The sequence below is a fragment of the Ctenopharyngodon idella genome, chromosome 20 (assembly GCF_019924925.1).
Source record: "Ctenopharyngodon idella isolate HZGC_01 chromosome 20, HZGC01, whole genome shotgun sequence".
NCBI classification, from domain to species: domain Eukaryota; kingdom Metazoa; phylum Chordata; class Actinopteri; order Cypriniformes; family Xenocyprididae; genus Ctenopharyngodon; species Ctenopharyngodon idella.
In genome coordinates this window covers 26,736,196-26,759,931 of record NC_067239.1, presented here as the reverse complement: position 1 = coordinate 26,759,931, position 23,736 = coordinate 26,736,196, and the positions used below count along the sequence as shown (strand labels likewise).

The 23,736-nt window shown below is 34.9% G+C and overlaps 2 protein-coding genes across 4 annotated transcripts in view; both read right to left on the bottom strand.

Annotated features, from left to right (window-relative positions):
* Positions 1–5,197: 5,197 nt before the first annotated feature.
* On the bottom strand, positions 5,198–21,495 carry mcm9 (minichromosome maintenance 9 homologous recombination repair factor). The gene is made up of 13 exons (XM_051876197.1): positions 21,338–21,495; positions 19,650–20,005; positions 13,491–13,807; positions 13,018–13,099; positions 12,405–12,605; positions 11,055–11,180; positions 10,794–10,913; positions 9,823–9,997; positions 9,473–9,675; positions 8,390–8,593; positions 8,217–8,299; positions 7,979–8,124; positions 5,198–6,690 (listed from the first exon to the last, which is right to left on the bottom strand). Exons 2-13 carry the CDS (start codon positions 19,966–19,968, stop codon positions 5,361–5,363), a joined length of 3,306 nt encoding a protein of 1,101 aa, XP_051732157.1. The 5' UTR covers positions 19,969–20,005; positions 21,338–21,495; the 3' UTR covers positions 5,198–5,360.
* A 482-nt stretch (positions 21,496–21,977) lies between these two features.
* The window catches only part of fam184ab (family with sequence similarity 184 member Ab), a 131,299-nt gene continuing 129,540 nt past the window's right edge, over positions 21,978–23,736 (bottom strand). For all 3 annotated transcript variants that reach the window (XM_051875504.1, XM_051875506.1, XM_051875505.1), the window contains one exon: positions 21,978–22,628. In XM_051875504.1, coding sequence (XP_051731464.1) covers positions 22,547–22,628 — 82 coding nt within the window. In that variant the 3' untranslated portion in view covers positions 21,978–22,546. The remainder of the gene's footprint in view (positions 22,629–23,736) is intronic.

Below are 23,736 nucleotides of genomic sequence, written 5' to 3'. Positions count from 1 at the left end.
ATGATCCCTCCCAAACATTCTTTCACAATTTGAGCTTGATGAACCTTGAAATTGTCATCCTGTAAATGAAAATCTACAAACTCCATCAATTAGGGTTAGAAGAACTGTTATATATAAACATATAACATGCTAGAAACATAAAAATCACTGCAATAATGATCCAGATAGACTCTTAAGTATTTGCCTATTTAAATCCAAACAGCAACTTTTTTTTGGCTAGGCAGTGTAGTACAGTTGTCTGTAAATATTCTTTTTTTCTTTTCATTGGTTTTCTCGAAGCGATGGCATGATGAGAAGAAACCTAAAACACTTTATAACCTGCATATATTCACCTCTGACACATCGGTTTGATACTGTGATCATGGTTTGATGTTGAATGATCACCAAACAGCAATGTATAGTCTGATTTAGATGATCGTTTGCTCCTTTATCTGTTGCTGGTTTGAGTGGCACACACAAATTTTTTAGCGAAGTTCAAAAGAGACTCGCTTATGGTAAAAGACAAAGAGCTTTGCGTAATGAAAATGTGCGCCTTGAATTTATTTAATTTTGTTCGACAATCACTAAAGGATCACTAAACTTTTGCCATCCCGTAGTGAAAACACTACGCTTTTATGATAAATTATTTTTTTTAGAACTGAATAGGGGCAATAATCTGGAAACACAAATAATTTTCCATACTTATCCAGACCTGGAAATTACTCAAATCACATTCCATACTTTTGTAATTTACAATCATTTGGACCTTGGGTTTTGATGCTTCCACTAATTGATTTTGTGGTAAAACATGAATAAAACATTGGCAAAAGAGTCTTTGTTGGATGCCCATTAGCTCCTGTTTGAACTGCAAAGGTCAGGACTTCTGACTTTGTAGTTTTGCAGAGCCACTCTAGTGGGACTGTTGTTAAACACATCACAGCAGGAGACGTCCGGTCTCAACAGCCATGCTAGAAACCATAGACAAAGATCAATACCAGTCTAGGTCAGAGGAACCTTTATGAAGTGTTTGTGGAACTACAGCAGACTTTGATTCTATCGAATCGCTACTCGGCTCTTGGCAACCAACAGCAGTTCATAATGACCACATATGACAAGCTCTAAAAAGTTTTTATGGACTAATTTTATGATACTTCTTGAAGCTTGACAGCCCCAGTCACTATAAAATTTCTTTGAAACTTTGGGAAAAATAACTGCATACAGGTTTGGAACAACATGAGGGGAGTATAACAGAACTTTCAATTGTGAATTTTGCCTTCAACATTGTTGAAACACCCAGAAGGATGTTGCAAATTTCACAAACTTTCTAACATGTGAGTCACTGTTTCTTGATCAGCAACTTTTTTTTTCCAGCAAACAGGCAATGGCTGACCAGAGAGGAGGATGTGTTGCCCAACTTTACACACATTTAATGTGTCACATGCATGACTGTCATGTCAAAAACATACTGGCATACAATCTGGCTTTTTCTAAAGCAGAATAGAACTTGATCCATAACTCCCATAATTCTGCCATTTTCAGTGATTGATGTTTTTTCCCCCTGCAGCGTTCCAGGTGAAGAGCTGCACAAACAACATTCATATTACACCTCTGAGTTTATGCAATCTAGCTACACCCCAACTGTCACAACACGTTTAGTTCTGTCCTGTTCATATGATCACATGCAACTGAAGTAGCTCATAACGCCTTGAGGCATATGATTATCTGTACCAAACGACTTGCAGCATAAATCTCAATGCTTATCCTAAAAGAAGAGTGTTCAGCTCAGGCCTTAAAGGAACATGCCAGGTCCTGCCAAACAAAACCCCATCTCTGCTGAATGGAACAGAATATAGTTTAAAGAAAGGTGCTGCTTCAAATGTGCAGTGGCTCAGAAGTTCACTTAATACACTAAACTCATTCAGACATGTGTTTCTGACATGAGCCAACACCCAAAGCTTTCAAAACTGTCAAAATAACCTGATGGGAAACTGAAAGCTTCAAGTCTTCTTACCTGAAGAGCAAAAGGCATTTAGCTAGACTTTTCATTTACAATTTACAAGTTCTATGAAAAATTGTAAGGTGCATATAAACATGCATGTAGCTACATTAACTGATAAAAAAAAAAAAAGAAAAAAAAAAAAAAAAAGACAAAAATCATCATCTACGGTGCATAATATCATCAAAGATTCAGAGAATCTTGAACAATCTCTGTGCGTAAGGGTCAAGGCCGGAAAACCATACTGGATGCCCGTGATCTTCGGGCCCTTAGACGGCACTGCATCACATACAGGAATGCAACTGTAATGGAAATCACAACATGGGCTCAGGAATACTTCCACAAAACATTGTCGGTGAACACAATCCACCGTGCCATTCGCCGTTGCCGGTTAAAACTCTATAGGTCAAAAAAGAAGCCATATCTAAACATGATCCAGAAGCGCAGGCATTTTCTCTGGGCCAAGCCTCATTTAAAATGGACTGTGGCAAAGTGGAAAACTGTTCTGTGGTCAGACGAATCAAAATTTGAAGTTCTTTTTGGAAAACTGGGACGCCATGTCATCCGGACTAAAGAGGACAAGGACAACCCAAGTTGTTATCAGCGCTCAGTTCAGAAGCCTGCATCTCTGATGGTATGGGGTTGCATGAGTGCATGTGGCATGGGCAGCTTACACATCTGGAAAGGCACCATCAATGCTGAAAGGTATCCAAGTTCTAGAACAACATATGCTCCCATCCAGACGTCGTCTCTTTCAGGGAAGACCTTGCATTTTCCAACATGACAATGCCAGACCACATACTGCATCAATTACAACATCATGGCTGCGTAGAAGAAGGATCCGGGTACTGAAATGGCCAGCCTGCAGTCCAGATCTTTCACCCATAGAAAACATTTGGCATCATAAAGAGGAAGATGCGACAAAGAAGACCTAAGACAGTTGAGCAACTAGAAGCCTGTATTAGACAAGAATGGGACAATTCCTATTCCTAAACTTGAGCAACTTGTCTCCTCAGTCCCCAGACGTTTGCAGACTGTTATAAAAAGAAGAGGGGATGCCACACAGTGGTAAACATGGCCTTGTCCCAAATTTTTTGAGATGTGTTGATGCCATGAAATTTAAAATCAACTTATTTTTCCCTTAAAATTATACATTTTCTCAGTTTAAACATTTGATATTTCATCTATGTTGTATTCTGAATAAAATATTGAAATTTGAAACTTCCACATCATTGCATTCCTTTTTTATTCACAATTTGTACAGTGTCCCAACTTTTTTGGTATCGGGTTTGTACCAAAATGCATTAAAATGACAAAGTCCCAAAATTCAATCCTCTAAAACACTGTAAGATGCCAGAGGAATGATGTAATGGTGAGTTTGGGGGATTTGGGTATCCTTGGTGGCACATTCAGAGACATTAAATCAATAATGCTTTATTATTGATAAGGCCAGTGATCCATCTGCAGGAAGTTTAGGATCCATTAACGTCTCATCTTACCTTCAGCCTCCCTGGACCGCAGCTCTCCTCTGAAAGGAAAACTGAAGCTGTAGAGACCTTGACCCTCTCCAACAGAAGGTTAGACTTCACTAGCAACTCAGCCAGTCAGTGGAAATGATCTCATAACTGGTTCAAGACAAAATAGAAGCTTATTACGGTCACATATTAACACATGCATCAATAAAAGCATGTCCTTATTTATGAAGACAAATGGTCAAATACAACATTGCAAATACCAGGTAGGCGCTTAAACTCGCACACTGGGCAATAACCTTAAAGGTAGCTTAAAAAGAAGATTAATTTCCTTTGTTTCCTACAAAGCGGCAATAAATAAAAGAAGAGAACTTGATTTCTTGCTATTGAAGAGGTTTAAATGATAAACAAGCAAAATGTAATTGAGACCCATCTTGTCTTAATCCATGATTTTGACCTTGGGGAAGGCAGCAGATCCTGTATGATCCTATTATCACCTACTGTCATCCCTAAACTCCCAATGGAATGCAATCCATCACCATGACGATAGACAACATCTCCTCACCATGGTGTCATTCACCGTTCCCATGGGGTGAATTGTTCAAGCCTGAAAACATTTAGTATAGCATCTGCTAAGCATCAAAGCATCTGTTTTGATGGTTGTTTGACTTTACATGAGCTGAAAGGTGCCATTAGTGTGGCTTTATTTTTGCTGGCCGCATGTAGATATTGTTGAACAATAAGTCACTGTACGTTCATTATTAGATTGTTAACAGCAACTGTCCTGATTCTTGAAATGGTTTACTATACATTTAGAATTACTTAATGATTATCTCCTCCTTAAGGCCAGGGTATACTTCGTTTTCCGCGTTCCGCTCCGTCTTGTGCACAGTTGAACACGCAAGCCTTTCAAAGTATACTCCTTTGGCCGTGAGCGCAGAAAGATGCGTTCAGTGCATGCGCACTCTAGTGGACCGCTGTTTTAAAGCACTCAAGTCATTAGCATATGCGCTGTTGTACGCGGTCTCAAAAATTGGGCTGCACACGGATGTCCGCGGGCCCTCCTGATGACGAAACTCACGTCATGTGGACGGCCAAAGTATACTTTAGTCCACCCAGATCCAGACCCAAAAACGGATCATTCATAAACCATCATGGTTATGATGTCAAAACCATGCGGAAATAACATGACCACTAAGATGTTTACAGCCTATTTGGGATTCAGCAGGAACAGTGGCAATGCACTCATAAAGAGGTGATTTAAAAGTCAATCTTAAAGATACAGTAGCAAAAACATTCTAAGGGAGAATTGAAAATTGTCCTGTAAAACTAAGTTACATAAATACGTTTTTGGTAACTTGGCCACCAGTATAAGTGGACTTATACTGAAGAAACTCTTCTGCTCATGAGTTTAAATCCCTCTTACAGAATAAGTGAGATGTTTATAATTTTTTTTAAAAAGAGCAATGCTAAAATTGCATTTGCTCTTTTATTTCATAAACAAATAGGCCTGGGGAAATAAAACTTTTTAAAAAAATACTAAAAATTATAATAATAAATTATCCTGTTACAAAAAAGAAATATCACCTATATTTTGATGATAAACTGATAAAACACTTTAAAAATATAAACATAATGCATTTTTTTTTGCAAAGGGAAGGCAAACTTCCATGTAAATAATAATAAAAAAAAAATCTAAGAAGTACATTTAACTATATAAACTGAATTTTTGATAAAACAAAACCAGACATAAAAATGTAACTGATATTTACTGAAACAAAAACAAAAGTACAAACAGGGCATTCATTTCAAAGAGACCCTCTTTAATTTACATTTAAATGAAAAACAAAAAACAAATTACATATAAAAATTACATATACTTCTATCACACACAACAAAAGTCTCCTGCTGCATCAGTTCCAGTCAGCGTCTAGATCTTCATCATCTATGACAGACGAGCTGAACAGGGAAAAACCTTTGAGGAGTCCTGCGGGGCCTCCGGAGCTCAATTCAAAACATCTTCTCTTCTTTGAAGCGTTCTCTCTGAATTCTTCCTGTCTGTCGGAGGCTTCTGTCCTCGTGTTGCCCGTCTGCAATGTGGTGGTCTTCACATCTGTGATCATATTTTTCCTGGTCTGTGTGCTTGTGTTTTCCTGGTCTTCAGAAACCGTGCTTGTTGGCACTTTGTTTGTACTGCCGTTTATGGCTACTTGTGCATCCGGTGGAGCTGGGATAGTTTTATCTTCAGTCTTTTCCTCAGCTGAGCCCATAAAAGAGAATCTGGAAAGTTTGGCCAGAGTCGAGCTGACCACCTTAGTCTTTGGGTGGTCTGTCTTTGGTGGGGATTGTGGGTGTTTATTAGTGTTACCATTATTCTCACCTGGAGAGAGACTGTTCAGTCTCGACAGCAGCAGTTGTTGATGTTCAGTGTCCTCAAACGTCCCTTTCTGAGCTGTGCTCTCATCATTCAAGACCTCTAAGGAAACGTCCTTGGTTTTTTTGTGAGTTCCTAGTCGGAGCGTCTTATTAGCTCTGCTGCCCTCTGCTGGAGGAAGTGAGCTCGACTGATTCTCGGCCTGTTTTTCTCGCATCTGAGGTGCAGTAAGTTGCACAGCAACTTCGGCACTAGTATTAGCATTTGCAACTGACTGATCAGCATAACTCATTCTCTCTCTGGGCTTGAACGTGAATTTTGTGAGTGTCCTGCGTAAATCTTCTCCGCTCTCAGCTCTGAAATCATCCCCCTGGTCCATATCAGGAAAACTGATGGTTGTGTTTTTCCTTTTTGAGTGTATCTTCCCTGTACTGTGGGAGAACACCTTCTCTAAATCATCATCAGTTCCTCCTAAAACTCTTTCCTCAGTCAGCAGGAGGTCCGCTTTCATCTCGTTCAGTCGTTTGCCTCTGAGCTTTTTAGAGCCCCTTTCCACTACAGCTTCAACCATGGATATATCCTCATCCTTCTCCCACGCAGAACCCTTGTGGCGTATGGAACGGCTGTTGCTAGGCAACACTGCACGGGGTAGGGTTGTGGTAGCGTTCTGTGTGGAGGTAATGACGGGGGAGGTGTGAATGATGGAGCCGGTACCAGTCGGGCTGGATAAGGAGTGGAACCAGTCCAGACCAGCGTCTGAATCAGTGGTCACCTCACCGTTACTGTGATTCTCACCAGCTGCACGCTCAATGGTGTGGTCACTACGTGGTTCAGTCCCTTTAGGAGAGTCCGATCTTCTGTTCTGTAGCCTAAAGGAACATAAAAGCCTTTATTGCTTTATTGTGCTCAGATGAACTTTTGATTGTATACACAAATATATACTAATTAAATAAATGTTACTATTTAAATGTAAAATTATATATATATATATACACACACACACACACACACATACATAGACACTTTGACCTGACCATGTTTTGCTTAAGTGTTATCTGACATAATTAAGATTAATTTTTTCTGACACGGTTTAACTCTGAGATATTGTCATATTTTATTAACATATTATATTATATATATATATATATATATATATAAATATAAATAAATGCAAATAATTCATGTAATATTAATATAATACATTTATCATTTAACTGGTTCATATTACTAATTAAATCAAATTTGTTTAAATGAAAAGAAAAAAAATGCTATTGAAATTACATTATTTATTAAAAAACAACATAAATATATGTATTATTGAATACATTGATATAATCACAAACAATTTATATTTAATATTAATTGAAATTTACAATTTAATTGATTCATACTGCTAATTAAATTTCATCAATTTAATATTTTAACAAAAACAGTGATGAAATTTAACTTGCAATTAAATAATATTGTTAAATAAAATGGAATAATTAAAAAACAACGAAATTAAATTATTTATTAAAAACTATTGAATATACTGATATAATCACAAACGAAACATAATAATCACAAAAAATATAAAATAATGTATTATTTTTATAATTGATTCATTGATTTAATTGATCCATACTGCTAATTAAATCTCATAATTTAGTATTTTAACAAAACAAACAGTAATGAAATTAAATAATTAAATATTTTGAATAAAGTCTCTTACACTCACCAAGGCTGTGAGCATTTATTTGATCAAAAATACAGTAAAAACAGTAATATTGTGAACTATTATTACAATTACAAACTATTTCCTATTTGAATATATTTTGAAATGTAATTTATTCCTGAATTTTCAGCAGCCTTCACTCCAGTCTTCAGTGTCACATGATTCTATAGAAATCATTCAGATATCATATTATTGTTAATGTTGACAACAGTTCATATTTTTTTGTGAAAACCATGATACATTTCAGGATTCTTTGCTCAAAGTTGAAATAAACAGCATTTTGTAAAAAGATTTTTTTTTTTTTAACACTGTCATTTTTTTATTAAATTTAATAAGAATAATAAAAAAAGCTTTTGACTTTTGAATGATATGTCTGTGTGTATGTATGATTCATTAATATTCCAAATAAAAAGTAGTACTTAAATGTACTATTTTCACTTTACCTCGAGAGTCTTTGCAGTTCTTTGTGTAGGATATCAGTCAATCCCAGCCTCTCGAGCACGATCTCACACTGTGTTTTATACTGTTCACAGGGGTTGTCAGGAAAAGAGGTGTGCAGAGCATTCACATTTCCAAGTAGAGCGCCTCCCTGAGGTAAAAAAAAATGTTTATCCACTATACTCAAATATGTAATATATCTTCAGGTATATAGAGTAGTATCAGCATTGCTAATAAAACTACCTGCATGGAGCACTCCATAACAGACACCACAACAACAGCGTCCTCTACTGTCACCGTCTCTCTGAACATCAGCCTGGCATGAGCTGAAACACACACAGAGACAGTCAGATAGGTTTTTGAATACAGCTTTTAGCAAATAACAACAGAGGGAATTCTAGGTGTTAGCATCTGACCCTCAGCAAGGCGGCTGAGACTCTCCAGCATGCGGATGGTTGTCCTAGCAGCGTTTCGGCTGTCACTCTGTCTCTGCAGCTGATAGTAGCGGCTCAGGATGGAGTTTGCTTCCTGTGTTATACAAGGCTTAAGACTCTTGATCAGGCAGAAATAGGCCCTCATCTTCTCCATACTCCATAAACATGAAGACTCACTTGGAGCTCCTGTGGGGAATTCATGAGGGAAGAGAGTTGAGATAAAGAGAGAGACGTTAAGATGAATATTTTATAAATACGCAACAAATGGCAAGGCTTCACCATTAACTTCTAGTCAGTATCAAAGAGATTCTAAGCCAAATGAGGGGTGATCCAGCCCTCGAGGGGACAGGTTTTCCTATCAAAGTGGCATCACTTGAGAAAATAACGAAGACTGAACAAGCAACAAATCCCACAAGGGAGGCACGAACCAGCAGTCGGGCTGGATAGGGGTGCGTTTGATCCAATAACACATTAGATGATGCCTCGCAAACTACATGTACAACAATAACATGTAAAATATGAGCCGGGTATCAAGTTAAAAATGTGTAAAACAACAACATTTTGCAGGAATTTATATATTTCAAGTATAAAGACCCACTTTTACTGCAAAAAATGTAAATATTATAAATGGTGTCAAATATTACATTTACAATTTGATTTATATGATTAATTAAATTAAATGTACTATTTAAAATAAATAATAAAAAAACAAATTTACTTTTTTATATTTACACCATATATTATTAACATTATTAATATAATTTACATATATTTTTAATATAAAAATATGATGTAAATCCAAATATATACTTAAGCGTAAATAAATATACAAATCTGAATAAATAAAATATAAACTGTGAATATATAGGTGTAAATCTGAATATACAGTTATAGGTCTTAATATATAAATATACATCCTAATATATAGTTTTAACTATATATTTGGAATATTCAACTTTATATTCAGGATATATAAATATATACTCATGTTTGTTCCATAATATAATATAATATAATATAATATAACCCTGATATTACAAAACAAGACTCTTCTCTAGGACAAACCTTTATTCTGTAGGATGAAGGAGGAGATTATTTTGTCCCATTCTGGGTTTTTAGTGTCCAGCAGAACCAGCACAAGGTCAAAGCGGCTCAGGAGTGGGCTAGCGAGAGCCACGTTCACAGAAACCGACACATTAGGGTCATACTGCCCCTTTGGGTTAGTAGCTGCCAGGATGGTGGTCCTTGTGTCCAGTTTGCACACCATTCTGCAAAAGAGGAAAGTAGGAGATTTAATGTGATGCTCACAAGCTTTTGGTTAATAAAAATGCAAGAAATCTATCTGTGAAAAGTTGTATTCCACCTCTAGGGAATACAACTGACTCAGGCGTGTGATTATTTCCCCCAGCACTCACCCAGCTTTGGCCACACTGATGGTTTGTTGCTCCATGGCCTCATGGATGCTGGTGCGGTCATGCTCTTTGATGCTGTTGAATTCATCGATGCAGCACAGGCCTCCATCAGAGAGAACGAGGGCTCCAGCCTCCAGGTGCCACTCTCCAGAGTCCTTGACAGCCGCCACTGTCAGACCTGACCAGCATTTCATAATGATGCAAACAATGATGCAACAGCACAATAGAAACTGAATAGTGCCTAGTATTTTTTTTAAAATAGTATGTTTATGCAGCAATCTGAAGGGCACTGCAAACTAATTTTGTGCAACAATATTTAACTTCATGGGAAGTGGGTCAGAAAATGTACCCATCAGACATTGCAAACCACTTCAGTGCTACAAAAAATGTTTGGCTCTGGCATTTTTGATTGTTTGTTTTGTTTAATTCATCTCAGGAGTGTTACAAGTCAGTTGTAACAGAGCGTAACAGTAACAGTAAAGACACCAAATCATATTTATTGTCATATACCTATTTATCACTTATTGTAATTACAAATTTTAGTTTTCTGAGTATGAAGAATTAAACTATTTATATTAATTTACATATATACATTGCTATTAAAAAGTTTTGGATCAGTAAGTTTTTTTTTAATGATTTTGAAAGAAGTCTCTTATGCTTACCAAGGCTGCGTTTATTTGATCAAAATGCAGTAAAAACAGTAATATTGTGAAATATTATGGAAATTGTTTTATTTTTAAATATATTTTAAAACATTTCTTACTATTATCAATTTTGAAAACAGTTGTTATGCTTAATATTTTTGTGGAAAATATCAGTAAAAATACCACATACTTCAAAGATAGTGAAGTACTTCAAAAAGCGAAGCAGTGAAAGTTAAAGTTATGCTAATTAATAAAACATCCCTCTATAGTGACTGCTTATTCCGAATGTCAATGAGATGATGAAGTGAAGTTCAGAAGAATGTGTGGTACCTGCATTAGTAGATCCGATTCCTGCAGTGAGCACGGAGCGTGGTGTAATCTTAGCAGCATACTTCAGAAACTGTGACTTCCCAGTGCCTGGATCGCCCACAAGCAACAGATGAGACTCTCCTACACAGAGCGCATACTTTGAGTCAGAGCTATTCAGATTTATTCACAAGAGTAATACACTTTTCAAGCACACCTCTGAACTTTTTCCCCATGATAAGCCAAAATGTCAGACTGTCCATTATGTGGATTGTGAACACATACCTCTCACCTTAGTTCCAGACGCATCTATTCTCTGTACCCCACCTGCCAAAACCATAGCAACAGCCAGCTTGACGACGTACATGCCGAACACCTGAGGGCAAAGACTCATCAAGATCTCATTCCTGCCTTCAAAATGTCAAGAGAGAGAGAGAATGAGAGATTATATGATTCATAAACCATACTGAATCCCATGAGCTGTCCCACATTATGAATGATTGCTAGGGTTTTCTGGGAGGTTGCTAAAGGGTTCTAAATTGTTGTTAGGGTGTTCTAGGTGGTTGCTAAGATGATCTGAGCAGTTGCTAGGCCATTACCAGGTGGTTCCCTACCCTATGCTGTGTTAAAAACAACCCAAGTTGGGTTAAATAAGGACAAACCCAGTGATTAGGTTGTTTTGACCAACCTGCTGGGTAATTTTAATTAACTCAACTATTATTTAAAAATTACTATATGGTTGGCTTAAAAAGAACACAAAATCAGACACATAATTACTAGAGGCAACAGTGATAATCAAAAGGTAAACATTTATTAATAAGAAATTTAATAAATGTTTAAGTATTTTTTTTTTTAAATGTTAATTTCCAACCAATTTTGGGTTCATTTTAAGTAGTATAGTAATTTTTAAACAATAGTTGAGTTAAATAAAACTACCCAGCAGGATGGTCAAACATTTAACCCAGCTGCTGGGTTGGAAATTAACATTTATTAATAAGTTTTAAAAAATACTTAATAAACATTTATTAAATTGCTTATTAAATTTGATTATTATTGTTGCCTCTAGTAATTATGTCTGATTTTTAATTTTGGGTTCTTTTTAAGCCAGACATATAGTAATAGTTAAGTCTAATATTTGAGTTAAATAAAACTACCCAGCAGGTTGGTCAAACATTTAACCCAATTGCTGGTTTTGTCTATATTTAACCCAGCATTTTTTAGAGTGTACATTTGACTGTGTAGAAAAGTAATAAAAAACTTTTCCTCAAAAAGCCACATGAAGTATCATTCAAGTGCTCAGCACAAACGATACAGTATGAGTTACATGCCAACATTTAATACTTGCAGCTAGGGATTTGTTCAAATCCCTAACCCAATAACCCTATGAGCAATAGTAGCCTAATAATGATGTTGTGCCTCGGCACACACCACTGGCAACAGATTACAACACTCTTTCATGGTCTTCATCAACTGAACTTCCTCTACAAGAACCATAATAGAGTTTGGATAGCAATAAGAAAGAGAGAAATCTTTTAAATGCCAAGGAGACATGGTATTGAAAATGCCATATTGCTTATTTGTACTACTAGACTGAGTTTCCCAGATTCAATATTTCAAGAGACACCAACTGTGTACCGGCAATGGGGTCGTGTTTGTGACTGTCCCAGAATTCTTCAAACTCCTTCTGAATGTCTTCCAGCACCAGTGCTGTGGTGGACTGCTCATTATTGACCTCGATATAGTTTGCTTTCAGCACAACCTCCACATCACAGCGGCAATCCTGAAACATCGGCTTCCAGCGCTGACACACAACTCCATACACGGTGATGTCATCGCCTGCGAGAAACACGGCAGCATCGTATGAGGGAAAAAGACACATGATGTTGCCCTGAGGGATGTTACTATTATTATATTATCAGTAAAGTACAAATAAACAGCAAGCAAACACACAGTGATTAAAAAAATGAACATCATGAACTGTCCAGTATAATAATATGATGTTCAAGGGGTCATATAATGCCACTTTTACACAATGTAAAATAAGTCTCTGATGTCCCCAGAGTGTGTATGTGAAGTTTTAGCTCAAAATACCCAACAGATAATTTTTAATAGCATGTTAAATTTGTCACTTTTTGAGGTAATAATGGGATATAGATCACATTGCTGCACTGTCAAGTTGTAAAAGCCAGTAAATACATTAAATAAAACTACAGACTGGACTCTTTTTTCACCAAAACTCTGCTTTTACCGGATTTGCAGCTGTCCACAAGATCGTCCTCCAGGATGATAAGCATGGATCGAGGGATACTGCCCACTGACAGTTTCTGTACCTGTTAGTGAAGGGACGCTGGTTAGGAAGAAAGTTTACAGACTTTGACGTGTAGAAATAAACACAATTTTTTTTTTCTTAGATGGGTAAATGCTTCTGTCACATCTACATTTATAATTATTTTATTTAAATGATATTTTCATTTTATTTTACTTCAACTTTATTTTAACTTTGAATCCCATGAGCTGCATGGCAAGACCTTTTAAAAAAATCTGTCATTTGGCTTCAGGTTGTATGAACTACTTTTACGATACCTAGAATGTCATTTTAGAGCTTGGGTAATATTAAAAATAGTGGTCAATACAATTTTCAATTTTGTGTGAATTGTTTCTTCAGCACCAGGTTGCTCCATGATGACCGTTTCTGAATAAACAACATCCCTGGTGCCTCACCTGCTCTTGGATTTTGATCTCCTGGTAGTCCTTGCAGGCGGCCGGAGGGGCGTCACTCCCTGACAGGCAGGTGAATTTGAAAGAATTACATCCATCCTCATTGGGGCAGCTGGTGGGAGGAGTGAAGGTATAAAACTGCTCAAAAGAAGCCTGCACGGAGAACACGTGCCTGCATTTATTGCACATGTAGTCTCTCTCATACTCCAGCACTTTGGTCACACTGGTGCGGATGACTGTGCCTGTGACGGACAGGAAGTGGCCCACATCTCTGGCTTTAGGAATGTGATCTCTGGTCAGCTCGGGACACATTGGTAAACCTGCAAATGTGTAATAAATCAGTTTTTGGGGAAAGAAAGCTGTTTTAATTTTTGGGTGAACTATTTCTTTTGAAGGAATAAGCAAGCATAATATTAACCACTAGGTGTCAGTGTTATTCCACGACAGCCGTCTAGGGCTCCTGTTAGAGCAGTTATGGTGTCCAACTGCTAGATGGCACTGCATATTCTTTAATGAAAAGTTCAAAAGCGAAGTTACAGTCTCTTGCAGTTCCTTGCATAATAAATCAACTTGGAGCACATTCAATATTTCAATATGACCTGGCCCGGCATGGTTGCATCATAGAAAAACATAAAAGAAAGAAGAATAAAAAAAATGTCAAAGTTACTTAGGCAATAAACTTACATTCATTTATTTCTCTCCCCTCGAACGACAGATACAGACTGCAGTAGCTGCAGAGAAAATGGGTTTCAGTAAAGTGTGTTTATATGGATGAGTCACGTCTGCAGGGCTACAGATGAAGAGCGTGTAATTACAGGTGACGGCAATCATCTCCTACAGGACGTTAGAGAAAAGCACTTGGCTTCGCCACAATGCAATAAGATCCATCCCACATACCTCAGGGATCAAACACAAGCCTCCCTTCTCTGCCTACACGTCATCTAAAACAATCTTCATACTCTTCCTGTGTATGTCAGTCTGCAGTTTTTAGATAAGCAGATTAGGGCTGGCAGAAATATGGAATATAATATATTCATGATCATGGTTTTGATTAAAATAAGCACCACGCAAACTTATGTACTTGTTAAATCGTATATATAGCAACTTTTGTTTTTATAAAGCACAAAACAAAATTCTCCTAAAACCCAGTAGAAATTTCTGAGAGAACCATTTCCATTGCAAGAAACTGCTAATTCTTTTCCTGGTTTTATGACTACAAATTGAACAGGTCTGATTGAAATTTCTATAGCAATTTCTATTTTTTTTTTTTTTTTTTTTGTAAAATTTACATGAATCAGTTTCAAACTCTTCAAACATCAATGAATCGATTCAGTGATTCACTTACAAAATTCCTCAAAAATGTTCATGTACTGTTGTTCATGTATTACAAATTTTCATTAAATGTATAGGTAAAATAATAACTACGTATTAAAATATAAATTTTAATAAATTTTACACAATGATGTTTTTTTTTTTTTTTTTTCCAAAAGTGACAGTAAAAACATTTATAATGTTACAAAAGAACTAATTAATCTAAAAAAATGCTGTTCTTTTTAACTTTCTTTTTTATCAAGGAATCCTAAAAGAAATTATCTTGGTTTCTACAAAAATATTAAGCAGCACAACTGTTTTCAACATCGATAATAAGAAATGTTTCTTGAGCAAAAATCAGCATTTTAGAATGATTTCTGAAGGATCACGTGACACTGAATGACATTTTAACATACAGTATATGCAAATTGAAAAGTTATTTTAAATTATAATATTTCACAATATTACTGTTTTTGACCAAATAAATGCAGCCTTGGTGAGCATAAGAGACTTCTTTATGCTCACCAAGCATTAAAATATATGTAGTATATTAGATTTTATTGTCCAGCCCGACCTCTGAGTGCCCTTCTTTATAATACAGGTACATCACACATCTTCAGAAAGTAAACAGACACGTCACCCCCCAGGACTGCTGAGACACCACCTGGAATTTCTCTCACTGATGACCTTCACCAAAGCATGAAAGCATTCAGACACATGACGTGGTTGTTCATCGCGATATGGCCAACGGTCTGTGTGCTTTTTATGGCTGTGTGTCCTATTTTCAGACCCCCTTTCATATTCACAGCACGCTGGATCTATGAGTTGAGCCTGCACTCAGGCTATTTATAACTCTCCTTTGTCCAGAAAACAGGATAAAACATCCAGGGAACAGGAAAGGTCAGTCAGCTGATTATTGCTGACACACTCCCTACAGCAGTCAGAGTCTTTTTGACTGAATCCATCTAGAGACATTTACATGGGTATAAATGAGTGCTGCTCGCCCATACGAAAGCCAATGACATAATGCCAGGGTGTTGCTATGTGGTTGCTAGGTGTTTTGAATAATTTTTAGTGCATTGCTATGTGATTGCTAACTAGCTTAAGTCAAAACAGCCCACCTAAAATCTCCATATGACTTGAGTACCTCCATACCCAAAGCAAAATGTGTCAACGATAACACATAACGATAACACAATGGTCAATGATAACATTTTGGGAAAAAAAAAAAAAACATTTTTTTCAAACTGTTATCGTTGACCATTGCATTATATTATTTATATATATTTTAGTATATACATTAGTGCTGTCAAGCGATTAATCGCAATTAATCGCGTCCAAAATAAAAGTTTGTTTTTCCATTATATTAGTGTACTGTGTATATATGTATATGCATACAAATATTTCTGAAATATATACATGTGTGCATTTAAATATACATAATTATACACCGTACACACACATATTTAGGCATGTGACGGTATCAAATTTTCATGTTGCGATAATTGCTGAAGCTTTTATCATGGTATACGGTATTATCACGATATTGAAATTTGCAAAAAAAGTGTTGTCATGTTTGTTCATATTAGCTCAGCTCTATTAAATAATACAATTACAACTTTTGATTTCAACAATGTGTTATTAAATGTTGAAATTAAGATTTACTAAGTTTAATAAATGCTTTAGAAGTATTTTTCATTGTCAGTTTAACTAATGAATTAACTAATGTTAACTAATGAAGCCTTATTGTAAAGTGTGCATGAACTGGATCAGAACATATGCAAACAAAACCTAGGGCATGTTGTAGTAGTCCAGATTAAAATATAAAAATGTTTACATTTAAAAAAATAACTTTAAGTATTTGGTGCTGTGATGAACATCATTGCGAATACAAAAATCTGAATGGCTCTTTGAAACATTTAAATACTAAAAAAGGTAGCGCACAGCTGCTTTGTTTATGGGTGTTACCGGGGTAACCGCTGCGTTTCTGCTGTTCTGTCAGCGCCATCTGCTGTCAGAGAGTGAATATGCTTTTTCATTCAGCTCCTCTCCTTCACTTGTTCCACCATGCGGGCTTGTTTACATAAGTGCGTGTGCCTCTTTGACGCAGCATACAGCAGTTTTGTGCATTTTAAACGGTTGATGGGTAAAGTATTCTTAAAATGCATTCTAAAAATCTGAATAATTCATATTAAATAATTATTCACGGTATCTTGAAGTGCCAACGATAACACTATCGTGCATGTTAATTATCGTGATCAAACTTTTATTTTGGATGCAACAGCACTAATATACATATATTATTTATATACTATATTTTAATATTATTTATACACTCTAAATAATGCTGGTTTAAAAACAATCCTAGTTAGGTTAAATATAGACAAACCCAGCGATTTGGTTGTCTTAACCTAGCGGTTGGGTTAAATGTCTGACCAACCTGCTGGGTAGTTTTATTTAACTCAGCTATTGATTAAAAAGTACTATATGGTTGGCTTAAAACGAACCCAAAATGGGTTGGAAATTAAAAATCAGACACATAATTACTAGAGGCAACAGTAATAATCAAAAGGTGAACATTTATTAACAAGCAATTTAATAAATGTTTATTATTTAATTATTATTATTTATTAAACTTATCAATAAATGTTCATTTATTAAACATATTAATAAATGTTCATTTCTAACCTATTTTGGGTTCATTTTAAGCCAGCCATATAGTAATTTTTAATCAATAGCTTAGTTAAATAAAACTACCCAACAGGTTGGGTCAACACAACCCATTTGTTGGTTTTGTCCATATTTAACCCAACTTGGATTATTTTTAACCCAGCATTTTTTGGAGTGTAGTTTTTACTAATATTCTTTTCAGCTTTATTTTAATGAAGAAAAATGCTTTAATAGTTTTACTTTCAGTTAACAATAACTCTGCCACCAAACACCAGTCTGATTGTAAATTATTAGTTTGATCACTTTGAAAAGTCACACAATTTGATGAATCATTCATGCCTACACCGCATAGTTTTGCATGTGAAACGTTTCTTCTAAAATTCTCCTTTTACGTTTCAAAGAAATTATACAATTCATACCAAGCAAATACCGAGAGAATTTTCCTGAGCTATTCCTTTGAAGCCACATTCAGCTGTTCTTTCCTCCGACAGCCCGTGTCTGTCCGACCTCTCACATGACACATCCTCTCTCTCCTCAGATCCGGATCAATACCCTTCCTGCAGAGCCACTGCTCATCTTGTTGTTACATCGTGCAGTGTTTGCACTCACACCTGAGCACCTTCTAAAAGCTTCATCTGATCTCTCTCCAGCTCCTGTTCACCGCAAGCCAACATAACGAGACTGTTGTTACAGAGAAAAACACATCAGCATATCGTGCAGGTTATATGACACAAGATCAGAGGAAGCGACCATGATAACAGATAACAGTTCACGGCAGGACAAACGAGCTGTCTGCCACGGTGTGCTGTGGTCTAATTGCCTGAAGAGGGAAACAGCCTGTGTGTTGCATTGACAAACTAATAGGCTGCAAGCCTTCAAGAGCAAATGAAACAGACAGTTGGAGGCACTCTGCGGCTTTATGGCAGCAGATCTACCAGTTACACAAAGAGAACAGTCAGCCATATACAAGGCACTTATGATCACTGTGAGATACATGCCAAATTGGAAACAGAGGAACTCTATTTGTGCACAAACAGGCCCAATAGTTGCATTTCTTAGAGCTGTAACATTAATTGCATATTCTCTAGACACCTTGGAGTATGCAGTACATACAGTATATTATTGTCAGGCCAAAAACACTTTAGTGCCTCCTATTATAAGTAGACAGATAAGTTGGTAACCCCTGAGAATCATTTTCATGAATAAATTAATGCCAAACATTAATGCTTAACTGATCTCTCTCTCTCTCTCTCTCAGAAATAAAATATGAATTTCATTCATTTTCATTTAATATTTTAAAACAATAAATATTAACATTTTACTTGTACATAATTAATATTTATTATGACTACATGTATATAAGTATACACATTTTTTTAGGTGTAAGGAAATATTCATGTATAAATGTTATCATGTTTTGAAAATACTTAATGAAAAATATGGTTCAAGCTTTATTGTACAGGTACAAGATTATTTGAGATTAAAAATTAATATAGACCAAAATCTATTCACTTAAATTCTAAATAACTAATGTTTTTTAAATAACTAATTAAATTAAATATATATTTTTATATAATAATATTATTACATAATAATATATAAAAATATTATTATTAACAATATGTTAAGGTTATAATTATATTTAAATGTAATCATGTTTTGAAAATAATGAATTATGATTCAAGCTTTATTGTTCAGGTAAATTTAGGATAGTTGAGATTAAAAAAATCATTTTATTAAAACAAATACAACACATTTATAAAATTCAATAATAAAATTATTTTTCATAGTCAGTGTAATGTGTTACTGATTATTCTGTACTATTATTTTTTCTTTTTCTTTTCCCTCTTTAATGATTGATTTGGCTTTTTTTTTTTTTTTAATTTTGAAATGTACACAATATTTTTTTTTTTTATATTGTTTTCTGATAATAAAGGTAAATAAAGGTGGTGTGCAATTTCCGCACTACTAGCTTTCCCAAACAGAAACTGTACAGAAACAAAAATAAAGCTAATTTCCCAACAGCTTTCTCAAATACTCCTCAAAACTCGTGTTACTGGTTGTTGTGTCAGGCTGGTCAGGAAGTTGCACAAATATACAGAGCAAATGTATAAAATCCTGGTTGTTGAGCCCTGTTACAGGTGTCAGTGTAAAAGAGTGGATGTTCTTATACTTGCTTACCTGATATACGAACATGCAGATTGTGTTTGAGGCTGAAACTCCCCTGCGGTGAGGAAGAAGATTGAGATATGGTCTGGGCCGCTCTGTGCAGGGCATTGTCAAATATAGGCAGGACCTGGCTGGGGAATGCATTGAAACACTCTCCAACCTCCATATTGTCCTCGAATAAGGTCATGGCATTCACTACAACAGGATAGTGAGAATCTTCACTAGCCTCCTGGAAGATCTGTAGGATGTCATTCTTGTGGTGCTCCATCACATAAGTCTCAAACACCAGTCCTATCAAGGACACCTGATCCGGGCTGAGCATCATGTTCATCTGGAGACTGAAACTGATCACTTTGACATGACGTATTCTGGAAGAGAGCAGCAAGTGATGGGTCTGTCTGTATATAACTTACTACAGTTCATCTTTCATACTCATACGCTTGCATCAGGGTAGCTGACAAACATTGTGAAACTTTTTTTTTCTTTTTTTTTGTAAGTTAAAACGTATACAAATTTAGGAAAATTTACTTAAATTTAATTATTTTAAGTGTTTGATTCAGTGTTCCCACAGTTTTTGACCAATTCATTTCCTTTAACTTTCTAGTCATTTTTTATAACTTAGACAATTACTAAAAAAATTAGACAAATTTCAGACAAATTTGCTAAGGAATCACAAATCTGTAAACCATTTTTACTGATTCATTGAAAAAAAAAAAAAAAATTACACTGGATGCACGAAAAGCACTTTCTAGCCGGTTAAAGATTTAGATCTAGAAAATAACTAGAAAAATGTAGTGACTATTGAAATTCCTATTACACAAATTAACTGTAATATTTTCAGGTTTTTCATGATGATATAAACTTTCAGAAATAAGCTAATGCCCAATATTATAAAATTCTTAATTGACCTGTAGTTCATATTCATTCAAAAGTATAAATTAAATGTGATATTGCACAATATTTTCTATTTTATTATTCACTAAATACATGTATGTGACGATGTGTGTATATATATATATATGTCTAAAATGTTAAAATAAATTAAATATGAAATATTTAGTATTTCATTTATTTCTATTTAATATAAAAAAATGACAAACATTATATATTTGAATAACCATTCCTCTATTGACTATTTATATAGGCAATAATTATATATACATGTAACCATGTTTTGTATAAGATATGATTGAAACTTTATAATGCAGGTACACAGAGAATAAATAACATTTTAAATTATTTTATTTACGATTAAAACAAAAGAATATAATAAATTATAAAATTAAGTAATCACATTATAGTAATAATAATAACAACCCTGACATTTTACCTTTTTTAATAACCCATTTAATGCGGTTTTGTATTTCACTTCAATAGTCCTACAGCAACAAATTATTTCATAAAAATATAAAGATTTCATGCAGCTTCCTAATTAATTTAGGTCATTAAAATTGCATTAATATAAATTATACAGTTGTATATACAATTATACAGAAGTGGTGTTTAAAAAGTTTTAGATGAAGGACACGGCTGTTACTGCCGGTCATGTAGGATTGATTCAGACTAACATGCATTTAACAAGCATTCAAACCATTTCCGTTGTGCTTATTGCTCTCCTGAGCAAATTTACAATAGAAACCTACAAGAATAATAAAGAGCACTAATAATATTTAATTCCCTACAGTGCTGTTTTGACATACCTGGGTGGATGAGCAGCATAAGCTCACATTCACATATGGATGTTTCTTCCTGTCCGTGTTTTCAGATTTGGCGCTTTATTCTTAATATTTCTGCATTGTAGGGGAGCAAGTGTAAACAAACTATGAATTCTAGCCCAATATAATTAATTCTAAACCAGTTATATTACTTTAAAAGTAGTTTCTCGTTTATATGCTTTGTTTGATTCGTTATTTTTATGTCTATATTGGCGCTAACAAATTATAAACCATGTAATAAATAATACACCCCCCTTTTCTGGACTTGGTACAAACCGGTGAACGGAAAACGTGCGATACGGACGTCGATGACGTTATCGCATCTCCCTCTGACCGCCAGTATAAAAGTCCCTTAAGTTTTATGGAAACGACAGTGATAATATCGATTTTTGATTATCTTAAGAGAAAATGTATTTACTTATATTCTAAATCACTTTATTTTATTGAATATTAACAGCTAGGGAATGTAGCACTTTTGGTTTCTCTTATGTCCCATTCTGCAGGTCATATATATATATTATATATATATAAAAATAATTAAAGATAGACATAAACTTACCTCTCATCTCCGATTATTGATTTGTCACTGCAGGGGTCGTTGTTCTTATATCAAGAAAAAGCCAAATGACAATAAAAGTGTTTATTGTTTCTTCTTTCAGGGCAATATGTGTTGATGTATATGAAAATACAGGCATTTTAAATCATATGTTCTTTGCTTTTGGTTCCTTGAATGGTAAAAGTTCACTCACATAACAGACACACTTTATTAAATGTCACAATAATTATTTATTCTTACGCATACACCAGTAATATAAATATAAAATATGCATTTATTTTAAAATTAGTGAGACATCATTATATCTGTGTTGAGACATCCATACAAACAGTTTAATCCTACCAAAATTGATAATGCAGCTGTAACAAAGTCATTACGGTGGCATTCTAAAATTAGATACAGAGACAATACTGTTTTTTTTCCTCTTTTAACAAATAGTAATTAGCAGCGTATGAACCACTCTATAGAAACTGCAGTAAATGAAATGTCAAACATACCTATCATCACTGTAAAAACAAGAAACCCATTCACAGTGGGGAGAAAAAAAAAGAACAAATGAAAGGATGTGTGGATAAATAATATATTACATTTTTGTCTTTTTTGTTTGGTTTGGTCGACATGCTCTTCAATTGCAAAAGTCAGAAGGAGAAGTACTGAGCGAACCACTCTTGTCTCTGGGGGTCTGGAGAGGTCACGGGTGATTCTTCTCCTTCAGGAGGGCTGAGGAGAAAAACAAACAGAGAGAGACGGAGATGGAGACAAAGAAACAGAAAGAAAGACAGTCAGAGACATGGAGAGAATCACAAAACCGCTACAGCTTGTTTCAATACTGATAGCAACCGCTGGATTGTTGGGTGTTCATGTGTTTTTAAATGTACGTCTGTGGGCATTTTTACTTTTTTATTTTTATTTCTTTTATGAGATCCCAGGAACCGAGTGATATCATTTGAAGTGTCATGTAAATACCATGAATATGGTAATCATTTAATAACAAATTACCATGGTATCACTATTAAAAATGAACATATAAATTATTTGTTAAAGAGTTTATCCCCTCAGATAAAATTAATAAAAAATGAATTCATATTTTTATTCAGCAAGGAAGCATTAAATTGATCAAAAGTGACAGTAAAGACATTTATAATGTTACAATAGATTTCTATTTCAAATAATTTTTTATATTCATGAAAGAATCCTATAAAAAATTTATCACTTTTTCCACAAAAGTCTTATGCAGCACAACTGTTTTCAACATTGATAATAATAAGAAATGTTTCTTGAGCAGCAAATCAGCATATTAGAATGATTTCTGAAGGATCATGTGACACTGAAGACTGGAGTAATGATGCTGAAAATTCAGCTTTGAATGACAGGAATAAAGTACATTTTAATATATAATAAAATAGAAAACACTTATTTTAAATTGTAAAAAATATTTCACAATATTACCATTTTTATTGTATTTTTGATCAAAAAAAAATATTTTTATATATTTATTTTTTGAGTAGATAAACAGTTTTGTTAACAAATTCTCTGCAAAATTTTGCCAGGAAGCTCCACAAAAAAAAAAAAAATTCTCTCAAGGTTAAGTGTGCTGTGTGCGTCTCACTTCACCTTCCGGACCAGAACCCGCTTTCAATCCTGATTAATTTAGCCCTGAAGTCAATGTTTATAGAGACTTAATATTTCTCCCTCACGACTCTGCTCTTTAAAAATTTAAACACACCTCTAGAATATTTCAATGTTTAGTCAGAGGAAAGAGCTTCTCTAAGCTGAAAGGTTTCTTTCAGGTAGCTCAGGTAGCTTGAGATGCTGACTGACTGACGTC